The 17,897-nt window shown below is 38.0% G+C and overlaps 1 protein-coding gene across 1 annotated transcript in view; it reads left to right on the top strand.

Moving 5' to 3' along the window:
- The window catches only part of CACNA2D3 (calcium voltage-gated channel auxiliary subunit alpha2delta 3), a 383,943-nt gene that overhangs the window by 237,711 nt on the left and 128,335 nt on the right, over positions 1-17,897 (top strand). The window contains exons 12-13 of the mRNA XM_054281044.1: positions 6,412-6,490; positions 10,751-10,884. Coding sequence (XP_054137019.1) covers positions 6,412-6,490; positions 10,751-10,884 — 213 coding nt within the window. The remainder of the gene's footprint in view (positions 1-6,411; positions 6,491-10,750; positions 10,885-17,897) is intronic.

The following is a 17,897-nucleotide window of genomic DNA, read 5'->3' as shown; positions in this document are numbered from 1 at the left end:
TGAGTGGGACACTGCTGCTGTCCCCTGGCCCCAGAGATTAACTGCAGCACCTTTTCCTTTTTGTCTGCACGAATTTCTGAGATATGCTAAGAGCTGTTGGGGATGTGGGTGTTTGGGCAAGCAGGGCTCAGCTTCTTGATGTTCTTGCAGTCTTTGCTTACAACATCTTGTTTTCCAGTGACATAGACATTTCAATTATTTGGGCTTTTGGTTTTGCTAACTGCCCCATCAGTTTTTAGAGCACGATGTATGGAGTTTCAATGTCACTGAAATACAAAACATTATTACAAAATTGTCTGGATACATTGTGCAATTGCAGGAAGAAAAAAACATGAGGAAATGTATAAATGTAAACTTTCCCAGAAGAGGTATTTTGAATACAGCAGGAGGAAAATTAACAACGAAGAACCTTGTACTGAGTAACTTAACATTTCAGGATTCAATTTCATGAGGTAATGTCTTCAATTTCATGGCTTCCTTGCTCTGAGTGCACTGCAAGTTGAGGCTTTCAGCACCTCACAGGGCAAAGGTCCCCAACAGGACAGGAGATATTGAGGCAGTGCTGTCTTACACTGCATCACAGGGCTTTGCACCTCTCCTCCATAGAATTTGGTGTGCTCATTTAGATCATTGTCTTCATGGAATTTCCTGTTAACTTCTCAATGCAAATAGATGTTTGGTTTTGGTTTTTTTTTACTGCTTCATAATAAAAAATGAACTGAAGTTTAAAAGAACTATGAAAATATTTAGGGATAAATTGAAGGTTCAAGAGTGACTTTATATTTCTCTTTTCCCATCCCTGTTCATGGCAGTGTATGTTATGTCCTTTGCAACAACCAGATGCACTGAACACACTTGGAATTTGTGTTTATTTTTGGATTGATTGTGTGTGTATCAGTTAAAGTTGGTACCTATAATATATCTCACACTGATACATTTTACAAGTTCAACATTTTTCCCTTTTCAGATTGGAAAGGTTTTCTTGGGCAAAGACCTGGGACCTGTTCAGATTTTTTTTTTGTTGTGGATCTTCCTGATTATGATGAGTGAATCCACTATGTCCCTCAAAATCCTTCATGGCTGCACCCAGACTGTGTCTCACAGGAAAATGTGGGGTTGTGCCATCTCCTTAACACAGGACCAACAGAATCCCCCTTTTTCCCACTGGTGTCTTCTGAGGTGAGGTGTAAAAAAGGATTCTGGGGAGAGAGGACTGGGAGGATGAGGTGATGTGGAGAAGAGAGTGGTATTGCAGACTAATGTGGAGGTGTTGGCAAACCCAGTGTAATGTTGGGTGGGAAGCATGAGGTGCCTGTGAAAAGCTGTCCTGAGAGCCCTTGTAACGCTTAAATCAATTCTTTTTTGTGAGGCTTCTTAGGAGTTCAGACAATCACTTGGTCTCACACTGGTCCATTGTTCCCAGTCAGTCCATTTGCTCCTCTATGCAGAGAATAGCTGAGGTGTTCCTGGACCACCACAGATTATCACTATGGGAACTTGAATTTTGTCCCTATATCCCACTTAAATTCCATAGCTCTTGCCACAGGATTATTTTTATTTCTTGCTGAGCCAGAAAGGAAAGGCTGTTTTGCTGAAGGTGTCCATGAAATAGTTTGCAGCTGCAAACAGAGGTCTGCACTGTCAGCTTCAAGCAGAAGTCCCATTTCCCATCCCACACAGTATTTAAGGTTTCTGGGAATACTGTTTTAGCAGCTGTTTGGCACAAAGATATGAATTCACAGTTTCATTGTGTAGAATCTTGCAGATTGACTTGTCTTGCTTAACAGAGATGGGAGAAGGTCCCTATTCTCTTCCCTACACTGCAGGTTTAATGAAGTTTCAGAGGTGAGGACAGTCCAGGGACTGCAGATTAGCCCACACATAATGGATGGAAGTGTTCAGTGGATATTTCACATGGAGTGCTTAGCACTGAAATAGCTGTCATTGCAGTCATCACTCTTAGCTTTCCTCACTAATGGTTGAGTGTATGCATCTCTGAGATTTTAGATAAACATTCTATCTGGAGTTTAAAGGTTCAAGCTTCAGAATATTCCTATTCCCTGGCTGTAAATGCAAGAAATTTGCTAACAATACTCTCTTATTCTTCAGAATTTGAGGGGCTGCAACAAAGAGTAGAGAGCAACCCCTTATGTTGTCCAAACCATGATCTGTGCCTAGGTAAGGCAACAAGAATGAAAAAACAGAGAGAAAATAAGATAAAAATACCAATAATGTATGCAGTTATGTATCTGCTTTTGATCCAGGTGTTTTACTCAGTGCAAGATTTATGTTCAGTTGTCTGAACTACTGAGCTTGGAGGTTTGATGCTTTCATATTGGTTAATTCTGCTGTGTAGATGGGAGTAGTTGCCAACACAGCTTGTGACAGCTGCTGGCATGTTGTGCTTCTCACTGGTTTAGTATGGACTGCTGGTGTGGACCAGAGTGCAGAGAAGGTGACCATCAGAAAATGCACTGTGGAAATTAGTTGGTTGCATAATATGAATTTGATTCCACAGTTTGGAACCATTTGAGCTTTTGCAGCAATCTTTCAGTGAGAAAAGAGGGACTGAATGGGGTCTCTTTCCAGTGAGTGACCCTTCCTGATCAGGAATAAGACATAATAAGAAAGTAACATGTGGGAGGTTTCCACAGCTGCTGTTCTAAATATAATTAAAATACATAAATCTCAAATGGTATTCTTTGCTATTCAACACTTGCTTCAGAAATATATGAAGTGAGACAGTCACAAGCTCTAATAAAGTTTCTAGTTCCATTGTCCTTTCAATTTCTTTCAGCTCTCACTCCATATTCTGTGAACATTGGCTTAAAAACAGCAGTCTGCAGCACCTACTGTGCAGAAACAGCAAGTGCAATTGAAAAGGTTAAAGTTTAAAGTTTTTGCACTTGGAGTAAGCTTTGCTTTGTGTTCAGTGAATCTGACATCTACAATTTTCAGTTTTGTAGATAGGATATAGAAATTCAAGACTAGTGCATCTGCTTAAGAATATTTTCTTTCTCCAAACCTCATAGCTCATGATAAGCCTTAATATAGTTGATATAATACTGTGCAGGTCAGGCACAGAAAATATTTTGATTCCGGTATCTCTTTCAAGTATCTTGTAAAGCTTTCAAAATTATCCAGGACTGAAGGGCTCTCTTTCTATAATGCTTTTTGCCAGAGAGGCACTTACACCCTCTGAAGCAGATCGTTTCTCTGATGGAAGTTGTCTCTTGATTCAGTCACAGCACTTGGATATTCAAAGGTGTTTTCCTCATTTGTCTTATTCTCAGTTAGCCAGAGCATAGGTAGACTATGTAAATGTTGTTACTGGATCTTTTGGGATGTGCCCATAACAACTTTGAATTTACTGTCTCCCTTGACTGAACATGCTCTCCATATGGATTCAAAACAAGTTTTAATGTCCTAACATTCTACTGTACTATGAGATACCAACATGGGTGCATCAGTGTGTGTCTGCATAGTGCACATATCTATTAAAGAGAATAGTTTCTATTTTGTTATTTTCTACAAGGTCCCATAAAGACAGCAGAATGAGACAGACACACCTTATACTTCCTAATCTATTATTAATTACAGAGATTTTAATCATATGCCTCAGTATACATATTTATACTTACTATGCATATTTACTATAATGCTATACATATTTATCATCAGAATACACAATATTAGTGCTATATGTGGGTTGTTTGAGTAAAATAAGCATTTTCTGCAATCATTTTGCAGAGCAGGACTGATTTGACACACTTTCCATTCAATTACTTCACATGTACAAGAAGAAAATTCATTGGTCACTATTAACAGCTTTACCTACCAACATGTATCTTTACTGGGATCTAAGAATCTGGATGGATATTAAATATGGTCCTTAATATCTAATCAATGTAAAGTGACAATTTCAGTGGTTATTACAATGCTCTGTGTCCTGTTTGGCACCATAAATAGCCCATCACTGCACAGGTCTCATCCATGGACAGCAGTTGAACTAGTTTGAACTTATCTTCCCAAATTAATGTAGTATTTCTGTAACATTGACTTATATTTTATGTATCTGCAGCAAAAAAAAAAAAAAAAAAAAAAAATCTGTGGCCACAGTAACTTTTTTCCTGTTTATTGGTGTGATACTTCCAGAATTAGCACATATAATACCTATCCAGAAGACTAAAACTAGTTTAAAAGGTGTGTAGAACCAAGCTTGTTTTGAAAACTGGGATCAAGAATGTAGAATTATTCATGCAAGTTACCAGTTCTAATAATTTATTACCATAGTCTGATTCACAAGGCAGTGTTGGGTCATAGGTTGGACTCAATGATCTCAAAGGTCTTTTCCAAGCTAGTTAATTCTGTGATTCTGGGATACTGCTGCAGTGTATAGTTAATGCTTTTCACTGCAAGCTCACAGTGAATTAAGTTTATGCTGGTGGGTTCAATGACCTGATCAAATGAAACTTTTAGAAGTAGAGAAATAAGCAGAATTGTTTTCTGTCAATCTTGATCTTGAGGATTTTTCTCACTATTCTGAATGAACAGAACTGTGTTAAACAATATTTGCAATACCTATTAATGTGTCTCTAAGATCAATGTAGAAGGAAACTTTAAAGTATCAGTGGCTGTAATTTTAACTGAAATACCTTCCTGTGATCCTGTCTTGGCTATTTTCTTACAATACTGCCATGAATAATAGTAAGTTTATTAATTCTTGAACAATATAGAAAGGGTATTTTAAAATTATAGTGGAACTTATATTTCACTGTATAAAAGACTTTTTTCTTCATGCTGTCCATGGTAAACATCACTTGTGTAACATGTACCATGGAAAGTGTGTAGAGGAAAGCACACAGTACCTTGGGACAGGGAAGGAAACAGCACTACATAAATCTGGATTACTCACCTTCTAGCTCTCTGTTTCATAGATTCCTTTATTTTTTCAAGTAATTACAATTAGCAGATTTTTATCATGCTTAGAATATTTTCTAGTAAAACTAAGTAAATTAGATATAGAAAATATAGTCAGCAAAAAATCATTGAAATCCTTGCAACAGTATCCTAGAGACAGCCCATTCCTCATGGTGATCCATGTTACCAGTTTGTTGAAATTTTATTTTTGTAGGTTATTTTGCTGCCTGTGCCTGTTATCATGCTTACTGCTCATCTGTTTAGATAAGGCTGGTCTCCTTTTACTAGGAACACAGTCTAGTTTGATTCTCCGTAGATTAAAGCAGATCATTAAGTATAAATCTCTCCGAGTATTCAGTCTCATCATAGGCTATTTTCAAGCATCATTTGCAGGAAGATAAAACATGACAGTGATTTATGCTGTATTTTGCGACTATAAATCTCACTGTGCACTTTCATGTGTCTTTGCAGAACAAAGAATTTCTTTATTAATGCTTTCATAGTAATCAACAACGTATAAAAGCACCATTCTTTTGTTTAATGTTGCGTTCTTTAGAGTTTTAGAGTTGGATTATGCAGACTGTTGGGCTCAAACTTGCAACACTACACCGTCAGTGTGCGGACTTTTTAAACCATATAAATCACAATTCAGTTCTGTGCATATTTTATGTTTGAGAGACTGGGGAGAGTTTTGTGATTGGAATCTGGTCTCTAGGCATGCTGATAACACAAAGCACTGTGTATGCCTAGAAACAGGATGTGGCCATTAAGAAAATGGATAAAAGGCCAGTGAGAAAATGGGGTGTCCCAACTGATAGTAAATAGGGAGATTTTCAGAGTATTTTATAACTACTTCTGTGGGGAAAAAACCTATGGGAACTTAGTATAAAGTTGGTTTATCCTACAAATATTATAATTTGTGAATGAGGAATCATTTGCTAACAGGAAAAATTATAAGTTTTTGTTTAATTTGAAAATGAATGAAATGATATTAAAGTGCTACCTCTGAGTACCTGTCTCTGTGTTGACAATGATATTGTGTCATATGAACCTTGAAAACTGAGGGGAATTATCTTGCCTGGTGTTGCAGATTCTTTATCCACAGAAGTATTTGTTAGTTAAATGCCTCTTTCCCTACATAATAAAAATTTTCTGAATTCATAAGTACAGAACAGATTTGTCTGAAACATACCTTTTTTTACTCCAATGATTTTAGTTTATTCTTAATTACATATTAAGCATAGCTGTAGTTAAAGGTCAGATATTAAACACATTGAAAAAGATAACCATTCTATTACACAGAACAAAAGCCATATTTTGTCAGGAAGACATTACTGGCAGAAATATATTTTTTAAGCTACTGTACTGCTTAACCAGTAATGCTTTCTTATGAAGCATTTGTCCTGTGAATTACACATCTGTACCTGAAGTTCCACTGGATATGTTTTAAATGCAGTAGTAATTGATTTATCTTTTGCATTTTACTTTCAGGTCCGTATTTTTACCTATCTGATTGGAAGAGAAGCTGCATTTGCTGATAACCTGAAGTGGATGGCCTGTGCTAACAAAGGTTGGTTAACCCTCTTCTGTGCAATCCTTGTTTTCGGAACCCCTGGGCTGAGCCCTCCTGCACATCTGACCCTTTTACAGATATGGTGTCACTGGCAACTAACCACAGAGGATGGGCTGTTTTATTTTTCCCAGAAAATGAAAATACTTAATTATCTTGTAACATAAAATTTAAAGAGCAAAACCCCCCAGTCTGAAATTTTCTTCCTTAAAATAGGTATGAATTTTTTGAACTATGTGGTCTTAAGTTTTTGTTCCGAGAACAAACTAATTTCAAAGCATTTGTTCTATCTGTTATTACTCAGAGTGAGTTTGGTTTCTGAGAACATTGGGTACAATCCTGCTGAGTTAGGCATGGTGTGTAAAACACCAGACATCCTGTCCCTTGAGAAACTGACAGTGTAATTGAAAAAAACTGGTTTATATCCTTTAAGGAAAAGAGCATTAAAACATTTAAAATGCTGATATGCTGCAGTAAAAGGATTGACTAGTATAAGTAGGAATGATTCAGGAAAAAAACAGCCCCAAACCCCAATTAATCTTCAGGTTTTCCTTTTTCTTTCCTCTTGGAAAGAAAAAAAGTTCTTTTTTTTCCATTGTGCCACATTACATTATGATGAATTGCATCAGGTGCTATCCATTTAGTCATTATTTCTTTAACTACTGTTATGTCCAGCTGATGGAAATTACTCAGTTTGAAGTCTTGTCTTAATCAGCTAATATTACATAATTTAGTTTAAATAATAGCATAAGAATCCTTTGAAGCATCTTTTTTTGAAGACAATTTAATCAACAAAATCTTTTAACTTTTTAGCCCAGCTCTGCAAATTCATAAAGATCTAAGTACAGCAAGTCAGAAATTAGGACCAGGCAATGGAGGCAGCCTTAGCAGATCATCTGGTCCACGTCTTCCTTATTCCCACAGGGGAAAAGTGGTCACCTTTGTCATTCTTCAGGACCACTTTGTTCTTTTCAGAGCCATGTTGCTTTGAGTCAGAGTCTTACTCATATGAATCAACTAAGCAGCTTAATGACTGTTACGCCTATAAATTTATTTCCCTCTCAGTTTAATAGTTACAATACCTGCTCTCTGATAGCTCATAATGTAAAAAATCTTCTACCTCCAATCATTAATTAAATAGATTTTTTTTTTCTTTGAAAATCACAATTGGAAACAGCATGTCATGGTCAGACAGTTCAGGTTTAGGTTTTTCCTTGCAGTTTTCACTTACAGCTTGTCCATTTTATGTCAGTGAAATGAGGGATTACAGCACAGCAGATGAGGAGTGTAGTAAAGCTGGTCTAAAGACTGGCTGAATAGCAGGACTGCAGTTTACTCCTTGTGTGGGTGGGCCAAAATTTGTTGTTGTCACTGAGGGTGAATGACCCTAAAATCAATTTTCCTTGCAGTGATTTTCCCCTTGGAAGCACAGCATAGATGAAGGCTGTTTGCAGGGTTTCCAGCTGACTGGACTGTGCTCAGCAGCCCTTTCCCTCAAAATGGGTCACAGGGGAAATTCACACCACCTTGCAAAACTTCTTCAGCTTCTAAATTCTGATTGTGAAACCTTGAAAAACCCCAAGCATGTTTTTCTGTTACATTTTTCTGTTTAAGTAGGGCGTATCTAGAGGGAGCTTGCTTAATGAAGCAAAACACCAAACCATTTTAAATACATTAAAACATTCAAGATCCTCAAAATCCCTCTAGAGCGGTTTGTGGAATTTGCAGTGATTTACTCTTCTGTATCACAAGCAAGTGCATATTAAGGAAAACAGGATTTACTAAGGTTCTGAAGTGAACAAAGGTGGAAATTTCCTAGTCCTGAGTGTGCATGTGCCAGATGTTAGCAGTACCATCTAGAACTTAGAAATGGCAGGACATTTTCCTCAGCATCACTTTCAGCAGAAAGCTGTAGAGATAAAGCTGAGAGTTAATGCATTACTTGCTTACCAAACAGCTGGGTTTAATTATTTTTTTTTTCAGTAAAATTCACTATTGCAGTGGCAATTTGACAGCCTCTGTTTTACTTATTTGGTTTTTTAAACATTTTGTCCCAGGTCATCACTGTGCTTGGCATAGTGTAAAATGGACAAAGGGTTGGATTCATCAGTGCAAAGGAGCAGGGGCTGAGAGAGCAACACAGAGAGAAATGCTTCACGTGTCAGGGAGCTGATGGTGGCTCCAGCTCAGGCAGAGGACAGATGAGCCCCGAGGCAGGTTGTGCCCCAGCTGGAGCAGTTGATGGAGCATTGTGTCAGCAGAGGAGAGCTCTGTGCAGGAAGCCCCCCTGACATCCATCCCCATTATTAGCATGACCCCAGCCCCTCGTGCACGGGGGCTCTGGGGTGGCAGGCAGCCAGTCACTGAGCCTCTTCACCTGCTCTAGGGCTCCTGGGGGGAAAGGGGGATCCTGCATGGGGCTTTTACAGCTGCACAAAACAATGAATTCACTCCTTAGACCTTACCCAGAGGATTTTTAAATTCTGCTATTGTATTAGTTGCAAGAGCATTGCGTCTCTTCTGCACAGTGCCCAGGAAACAAACTGCACTCCATGTAAAAATCAGCTGGAGGCATTTTGAAAAGTTATCAGTCTAATGGTGGACATTTTAGAGAAAAACAAGCCAAACATGCAGGGACTGTGTAATGGGGAAAGGCAGCCCACATGCAGAGCATAAGTGTCTGTCTTTTACCACATTATTATACATCTCTCATGCTTGTCATTACCAAATCTTACCCATTTCCTTCATGTGTTTTTTTCCTGCTGAGGAGGAAAAAAGGTAGTGCTGGCTGTGAGGGGGCTCTGAGGTGGCATAATTCACACACCAGGGAACTGAGGAGCAGGTGTTGGAATGCAGAAACTGGAGCATGGGCTTGCTGCTCTTGCTGACACGGCCTCAGCAGCTGTGCACAGGGAGCTCAGAGCAACTCTTTATCTTGACTGTGTATTGACATTTTCACCAAATTAAAAGGACCAAATAAATAAAATGCCTTAAACAGAATATTGAATATTTGAACAGTATGAATAGCATATATGAGTAAGAATGCCATACTAGGAATATTTGAGATCATACTATAATCAAATTAGTTTAGAAAGCCACAAACAATGCATCCCTTCTCCTTTTTATTATCAAGTTGAAGATATCCATTAGGATACTGCTACAACTAAAAAGTCTGTTCTTTCACTGTGCCTTCATTCACACACAGATAAAATTCATGCAGAAACATCCATTTTGTAGCATTTGAATTATGGGCTGGTGTATTGATTCAGAAAGTTCTGGATTCAGACAGACCATCTTAACTGTCTTGCCAAAATTGCCCCATCTAGAAAAACACAGCTCAGAAGTTCTTTGCAGCTGCCATGTTTTCTGCTGAGCTTAATCAAGCTCAATATTGCAGCTCCACAGAAGCTCTGATCTTGTCAAAGGATTAAAATTGTAGTGAGGCCTTTTTCATGTTGGTCTGTTCTCATTAACAGAAAGTAAATGAAGGCAAGTGATGCATTTAAATAAGGCCTGATGAAATTTTAGCCTTGCAATTTGTCAGTCCTTCATCACTATTGCATGATGTGGGCTCCAGATGCCAAGGTTGTGATGTGTGAGGATGCTCGACATCTACTCACTGAAAGGGAGTGGTGACAGCTCAAATAGCTGAGGCTCTGCTGTTCTCAGTGCTGCCAGGTTGGAAGAGATGCTTTAAAGCATTCACAAGGCTGGGATCCCCTAAGACTCCATTCTAGTTGTAGCCTACATTTTCTGTGACCTGCCATATTTTTAAATTACATATTGTTTTTTTAATTTCAGTCACAATGTGTAGGGATGAATGTTTCAGAGCACATGCAATGACCATTCTGTTACTGTAGTTCTGCTCCATCATGCTTCTTGAAATGTGAAGAAGTGGGTGAGATATGGTTGGGCAAAGATAATACTGGTTCTAAATTTTAAAGCAGACAGTATTAAAAGAAAAAAGCCCAAACCATTAAACAAAAAAGGTGGTCTTGAATAAAAGTTTAGTAGAGACAGTGCAGTGGTTGATAGCAGTGTTGGGAACCCTGGCCTTGAGGGCTGCCCAAAGGTTTCACAGGCATCTGTTTTCACCAGTTATTACTGGTTGAGGCTGCTTCTGATGAAACATTCCTCCTTTGTATCTTCTCTTTGGAAATAAGCAAAAAACACGACAGACATACACCACATCATACTTCTTCTTGAAAACTTGTTTTATTTGTTCTCTCTGGTTTCTCATTTGGAATTGTCTTTTCACAGGGTTTTTCACTCAGATCTCTACCCTGGCTGATGTGCAGGAGAATGTTATGGAATATCTCCATGTCCTCAGCCGCCCAAAGGTCATTGACCAGGAGCACGACGTCGTGTGGACTGAAGCGTACATTGACAGCACTGTAAGTCTGCATGATAAACCAGAAATATTGTGCTAAAAATTCTCATTATGAATCTGTTTTCTGTTGCTGGAATGTGCAGTGTAAGAATTGGGACTTGATATCTTTATGCTACAAGCAAATAATTCAATATTACTGAGCTTTAGCAGATATTTATACATTAAAAATTACATAGAAAATACTGAAAAAATATAATTTACAGAATAATTTTGAAGTTTTTAATGTCCAAACCTATATTTCTTTTATTAATCAAAAATGGGCATTGAACTGATATTGATTATATTGAGTAAACATTTTTTCTATATGTTTTAGAACATGTCAGTGAATATGTGGGTATAAATATACAGCCTGACGAGGATCAATAGTTTTAGTGTAAAGAGGCGAGTCAACATCCAACTGTGATAACTTGGGGAAGAATACTGAGAAGATTCTTCCTTTTGAAATGTATTGAATGGGTGATATGTTGAAATAACTGTAATAATTATCCAATTTTAACTTGACACCCCTGTGAAATATTAGAGTTAAGGCACAACTTTCTATTATGCAGTGACTGAGCTCTTGTGGTACTTCTGTAGTGTGAGTGGTAAATCATCAGATTTGCAGGTAAATGTTGTTCAGTTTCATGGATTGGTCTGAAATGGAGTTTTATCTTTTTTCTTTTGCTTACTATATTTCCTTTGTTCCAATTAAAATATTTTGGTTAGTATATTATCCATGGAACAAGAGTCTGTACAAATGTCTGCCATTTAGAACAGGAGATGCCAAATATTCAATATATTGAATAGAAGATCACAAATTACTTATGATGCAGATGTTTCTTTCTTGCTGTTTTAAATTTTCAGTTGGTGGGTAAGGTGGGAGAATCTCACCAGCTTCACTCTGATATTTGGTGGGATTTTTTTGTTTTGAGTCTGTGTTGCTTCTAGATGGTTCAGTCTTAAATCTGTATAAAACCACCCTGGCAATAGAGCTTTTATTTTATTTTCACAATTGTTTAGGCCTTTTCTAGTCTTCATTTATGACTATGGATAATGAAAAATAAGTACTTAAACTGCAGTTATAAAGGCGAAACAAAAAGTTAATTGCTTTAGAAGGAATTCGCTTATCTCTGTTTCCTTTTTAAAAATTACGTATTAATCCATCTCCCCTTTGCTCTCTTTATCCTATTGAACCATAAGATCAGATGAACAGAAAATATGTTTTATTACTGTGCCTTCAGGGCATCCCACGAAATGGGGAGATGACCAGGAGAATCTTGTTCTCATTCACTTTATATTTTTTAAACATTTGTAGTAGTCAGTATGTGAATGTAGAAGGGAGTTTGTGTTTGCTAGAGAGAGTAGCAGGAAGACACTCAGGTAATGATGTCCTGGTGCAATTCTCTCTCTTTGCCTATGAATCATTCATTAAAAGTATTGTAAACAAAATCTTCCTCCTTTCTCCATACCAAGTCATCCCCTCTACCCACCAACAAAGTGCAAATTGCTGTCTCAGAATTAATTTGACACTTTACTCTTGCTTTTGCCTGTTAATCTGTATTTCCTCAATCTTTGCAGGGAGAAAAATACTCATAAAAATTAGTCTAACTTTCAGGGATTCTCCTGTAGGTTATGGAAAAGCTAAGGGAAATTAACAACTTAATGTTGTGTGGAATGCTAAGTGAATACAGCAGAGCTGAGTAAAAGCAAGTGGATTTAAGAACACTAGAGGGAGTGTAGAGAGGGAATCTTGAGAAAACCAGAAAATCAGTCAATGGAGCTGTTGCAATCTTGAATAATAAAACTGCTTAAATCCAAACAAAATGTCTTTTGATGCAGTCAAAACACTTCCAGGTTCTTTTCTTTATCTCCTCTTGTCTTCCTACTCTCTTGACTAAACTAATCAATGTCACTGTGAACACACTCTCACATACACACATATAAATATATTATGTATATATACATATGCCTGCACTCATGTACATATGTGCACACATATATTTTAAGTGCATGAAAGCTCCATTCAGGCCCCTAATGGGTTGGATTCTATAAGAAAAGATTGAAAGAGTAAATGTCATTATCTGCTTCCTTGCAAGCTACCTTTTTCCTCCCTCTTCCATCATTCTTCCCACAAAAAACCCAAAAAAGCCCCCTAAAAACCAAAAAACCAAAACCACAAAAAAAAACCAAACAAAAACCCAAACCAAACAGGCAAAGCAACAGGATAAATTAGGGTATATAATACAAAATATACAATACAAAACTTGAAAAAAAAAATGAAGAGAACCTTTTACCAAACCAGGATTGCTGCTGCCTCAGCTGAGGGCTGCTGCCTGAGTGCTGTTTTCAGAGACAGATTCCCTGGCCATCTCTAATGCTTTGACATTGGAAATGCTGTTAAAACGATCTTCTCCATCCCATAACTTGTTGATTTTCACAGACAGTTTGTGTGGCTGCTGCTTGGGCCTTTCCCAGTTAAAAATATTAGTGTATTTCCAGACAGCTTAAATGTTCTTATCACCCTGCAGTGTGTGAACAGCCAGGGTTAGATTCCCAGGACTACATTTCCATGGTTGCACTCAGTGTCACTGTGCCCTAACGGCATGGAATATCCTTCCCCCAAACAGCAGAGCTAACTGGCCAGCTGTGCTGTTTTTGAGCAATATTAGGCTGTAACATTCAGGGATCCAGACAGAAAGAAGCTGGACAGTAATAATCTTAGGATAGAAAATACTTCCCCTGTCACCCCAGACTGTTCTCATCCAGTATTTGTGCAGGACAAAGGCATCAGTGAAAGCCAGAAGTTAGTTCATTTAAGTGTTTGATACCATTTAGGAATATTCCCAGAAGAGTTTTGCTACTAAAACAAAGCATCTAATTCCTGTGTCTGTTCACCTTTCCTGTAAGAGGATGTCTGCAAAATGTTCATACAGCTGCCTCTTCAGCATGGCTTTGGCATTCCTGAGGAGCTTCACATACTATTAGAAAAAATACAACCTCTATAGAAGTGGAAATCTCTGGCAAGGTGTGATATGCAGAAAGCATGACATGGAACAACCTTTATGTGGGTCAGGGCTGTGTCCTTGGCACTGTCAGGATTGCTGCTTGATGTAAAGCAACTGAGACAAGGCCTCTCTGGTGACTCCATGCTTCTCTTTCTCCTGTCCCTGGACTTTTTTCTCTCCCCAGTGTTTCCTGTCTTTCTGAGAGGTAACCAGAGAGCTTCCACGCTCATTTTTAGTTACTCTTCATTGTTGTGTTTTTTTCCTTTAAACCCAGGATTTCATGTTGGGAATATGATTATCACTGTGTAAAGCCTCATTTCTTTCTAAACCAAGACCTTTGACATAGGAATGATAGAATTTTAACAAGTGTCACTGGGTCTTGGAGAAACAACAGGTTTCTGAAAAATGGATTTAGTTCTGTGGGGAGCTGAACTGGTTGTACTTCATTGGTGGTATTTGGTTTTGGTACTCACCTGGGAAACAGTCTTTAGAGGATTATCTTGGGCTAATTCTAAAGTCAGCTTCAGAATAGTTGGGAATGCTAGTCTTGTAATAGCCCAGTAGCTGAAGTGCAGCCAATACCTTCAGGCTAAAATGTTGGAATTGAAGCATGTGACAGGAACCAGCCAGACTCCTGTCTTCTGATTCAGAGTCCTCTGATTCCAAATTCCACACCTTTCCTTAGACTTGTTCTCTTTTCTATTTGTACTTCTCTGCTCAGCAGTTTGACACACAGCACAAGTGGGTGAGCTTTGTTGGATCTATGGAATTCTGTAAGGAAGGGTCTTTGGGCTGTCAAGATTGAGAGGTCAGGCAGAAGATTCTTAATTGTGGAGTTTATTAGGAGAAGAAATTGTCTTGCTGCCTGTTCCTGTTCAGCTGTACAGCCCAGAGATGCTGTAGGAAACAGCTCCAAAGGCTGCAGATGGGATACGCGGGACCTAGACAGTGAGGTCTGGACACCGCTCCTACAGAACTTTTCAACACAACTTTTCTGCTCAAAAATGGGTCACAGTTGGATCTGATATCACTCCTTCAGCATTGTGAAGGCCCACAAGCATGTAATGGTTCAGAAAATAAAATAACTTAATGAATGCTTAAAAAAAAAAAGGAGATTTCTGAGTGATAGCTTTCAAATGTAAGCAGAAAGGAATTCTAAAACTATCACATTATTTCAGGAAGGCAACAGTTTTAAAGTAGTAAATGAATTTTAAGCATACATCTATAGTGAGTCAGTAAAAGTGAATATTTTGGAAGGAAAAGGAATATGGGCTGGGCATCAAAATATTCAAGTGCAGCAATACATAGAGGTCATCAACAAAGAACATACTTGGACCTTTGTTAACTCTTCTTTGTGGAATTTGTTCCTCATAAGTGTACCTGAATATATCCTCTGGATCTAATGGACCATTGAGTTCATCTTCAGGCTCTTGGTCTCCAGCTGGGAGCAGATTCAGGCAAACATTGCCTCACTGTCTCAGTTTCCAATCAGAGGAGTTCTTTGGTTAAAAAGAGAAAATTATTGTTTCCCTGAATATTTTGGGATGAAAGTCTGATGCTCCAGAATTTAAGAGTTCATTTAAAGTAGCAAAGTTCTGAGTCATTACAGGTCATGGTTCATCATAATATGAATGGGGAGTGCTTTTGCTCTTTGTAATTTTCTTCTGTGTCAGAGTACCATGTGCTGATTCTTCACTTGCATTATCCCCACAGACATACATTCCATTATGGCTTTTAGTTCAATTCTAGTTCAAATCTACAGTTGCTATTGTATATATGTGTATTTGGAAATATAAATATATTTTCCCCATTTCTTTATTTTTATGAAAGAGGTAACATTTGACAGTATTTTCTGATCAAGAGACTGATGCTTTCCTAGGAAGGCAACTAAGAACCTTATTTCTCTTTATGGGGCAGTAAATGGAGATAGCTCCACTGAAGTAAAGCCTTTAATAGCCATTTCTAAAATGCTTATGATGGATGTTACATTATTATGTAGATGGTAAAATAAATTCATCTTCCTCCTTTAAAAAGATGAAGAAGATGATGAATTTATTCATCTTCCTCCTCTAAAAAAAGCAAGTACTATGCAGGCATACTTTTTACTCTGATCCAAGTTCTTTACAGAAATGCAGTAGCAATTATGGGAAGCTCATGCCCCCCAACTGGCACATCAGAATCCAGATGTTTTGTGCATGAAAATTTAAATTCTAGGATACAGTTCTGACAGATGAGAATTATAAACCAGTTCCAGAGAGGCACTATATATACATATATATATATATGTATATGTATATGTATGTATTTATATACATATACATACGTGTATGTATATATATATATATATATATATGGACAGAGTTATACAAGAAGGCCCTCCAGACTGAAAGCTGTTACTCTAGGCATATTTTTCTACCCAGGACTTTCTGGTGAGGCATTAAAACGTTTAGTGCTTCTTCCATTCTCAGTTTTCTTTGTGTTCAATGCACAGAAGAGCTTTCATGAAGTAACAAAAATAAAATAGTACCCCATTTCCACTCGCTTCTATTCCCAGAGACATCTTCAAGTACTTTTGGTGGCACAAGTTAATTGTGCTATTATAGTAAGAGGGTGTATTTAGCATTTCTATAACAGTAAAAGTTCCCCAGGCCTCAATTTCAAAAAAGTAACTTCTAGACTGCAGTACTGGTAGGCATTAAAATGGATCAGTGTGTTCAGAATGTTCAGGCAAGTCTAAAGTAAGTAAATATTGGTAATCACTGCAGAACTGAATGTCAGCAAGTGTCATTAATCAGCAGCTGAGATAAGAAAATTTGCTCACAATAGTTTTTATTTTTTTTTAATTCACTAAGAACTAGAAATCTATGTTTCTTTTTTTCCAGTCCCACTTTGGATTTGGTTACATGCTCTAACCTTCCCTTTGTGGCCAGCATCTCTTAATCTCTAAGAATTTACAAGTCTTGATCAGAGAATGTCATCACCACCAAGTGCTTCTGAGGTTCTGATGGGAATTTCCTTTTCTCACTTTGACATTTGAGTGAATTTGTTTAGGGGAGAAAAATCCCATGCATGGATATCAGGCCTTCCACCAGGTAGGATTGTTCATAAAATAAGGTTCTTCAAGCTCTGCTTTGTCTCCTACAGATCTCAGTGGATCTCAGTGGTCTTTTGAAGATTCTGATATGGGAGAAAAGCAGCAAGTAGCCTAGGAAATGCTTTTAATTCAGCACTTCAGTTTGGATTAATTTTCCTGGAAAAGTACAGCAGTTGTGACCATTTCACCTTGAGGCTTCCATGGGACCACAGCTGCAGCAGTGACATTCTGATGTGTCTGCACTGGGACCTCGGGGCTCTGGGACAGTGCTTGAGCCATTGGCACTGCTGATCCATGCAGCTGCTTGTGCATTCACTGAAAAACCTGCAAAAACAGGTTGTGCACACATTTATAGGGAGGTGCAATATCCCTTTTTGCTGGTGATTGGTGCACTGTTTGTAGAAATCTTCATTGGCAGTCTCATAAAAAAGAAAGCATTTGAGCCAACGTTTTTATGAGTTCTGTGGCCCAAAATTTCAGTTGCTATAATTAAGTACTCTCATTTCCTCCCAAACAGTTCTAATCTGTTTGTTTTATTGCTGGGTCTAGAATAAATGAATTATCATGAAACACATGAACTGTTTCAAATTCAGTAAGTTCTGTGTCAACTGTCAAAAAACATAATGAATTCTGGAGATAGTCAGTGAATGAACCTCTAAACTGAATAGAATTCATGCTCTCCAATTGTCTTTCAGATGCAGCTCAAAACAACAATGGATGTTGTTCTTTTATGTTAGAAAATGAACATCTGATTTACTCCTGCTCAGCAGCAGGGTGCTCATCAGTGCAGGGAATGTTTTCTGCCATTTATATTTGTGCTTAGCTCCCACATTCACACACCAAGACAGGAGTCTGGGTGTAGTGTGTCCCAACAAAACACATAAATTGAGACCCCTGAAATCAAAACTGGGGAATGCACAGGAAAATCAAGCCCATAAG

Source organism: Melozone crissalis, unplaced genomic scaffold (assembly GCF_028551555.1).
Source record: "Melozone crissalis strain CALT ecotype California unplaced genomic scaffold, PUWL_Pcris_2 ptg000029l_1, whole genome shotgun sequence".
Classification (NCBI taxonomy): Eukaryota; Metazoa; Chordata; class Aves; order Passeriformes; family Passerellidae; genus Melozone; species Melozone crissalis.
The sequence above is the reverse complement of the archived record's forward strand: the minus strand, read 5'-3'. Positions and strand labels throughout refer to the sequence as shown.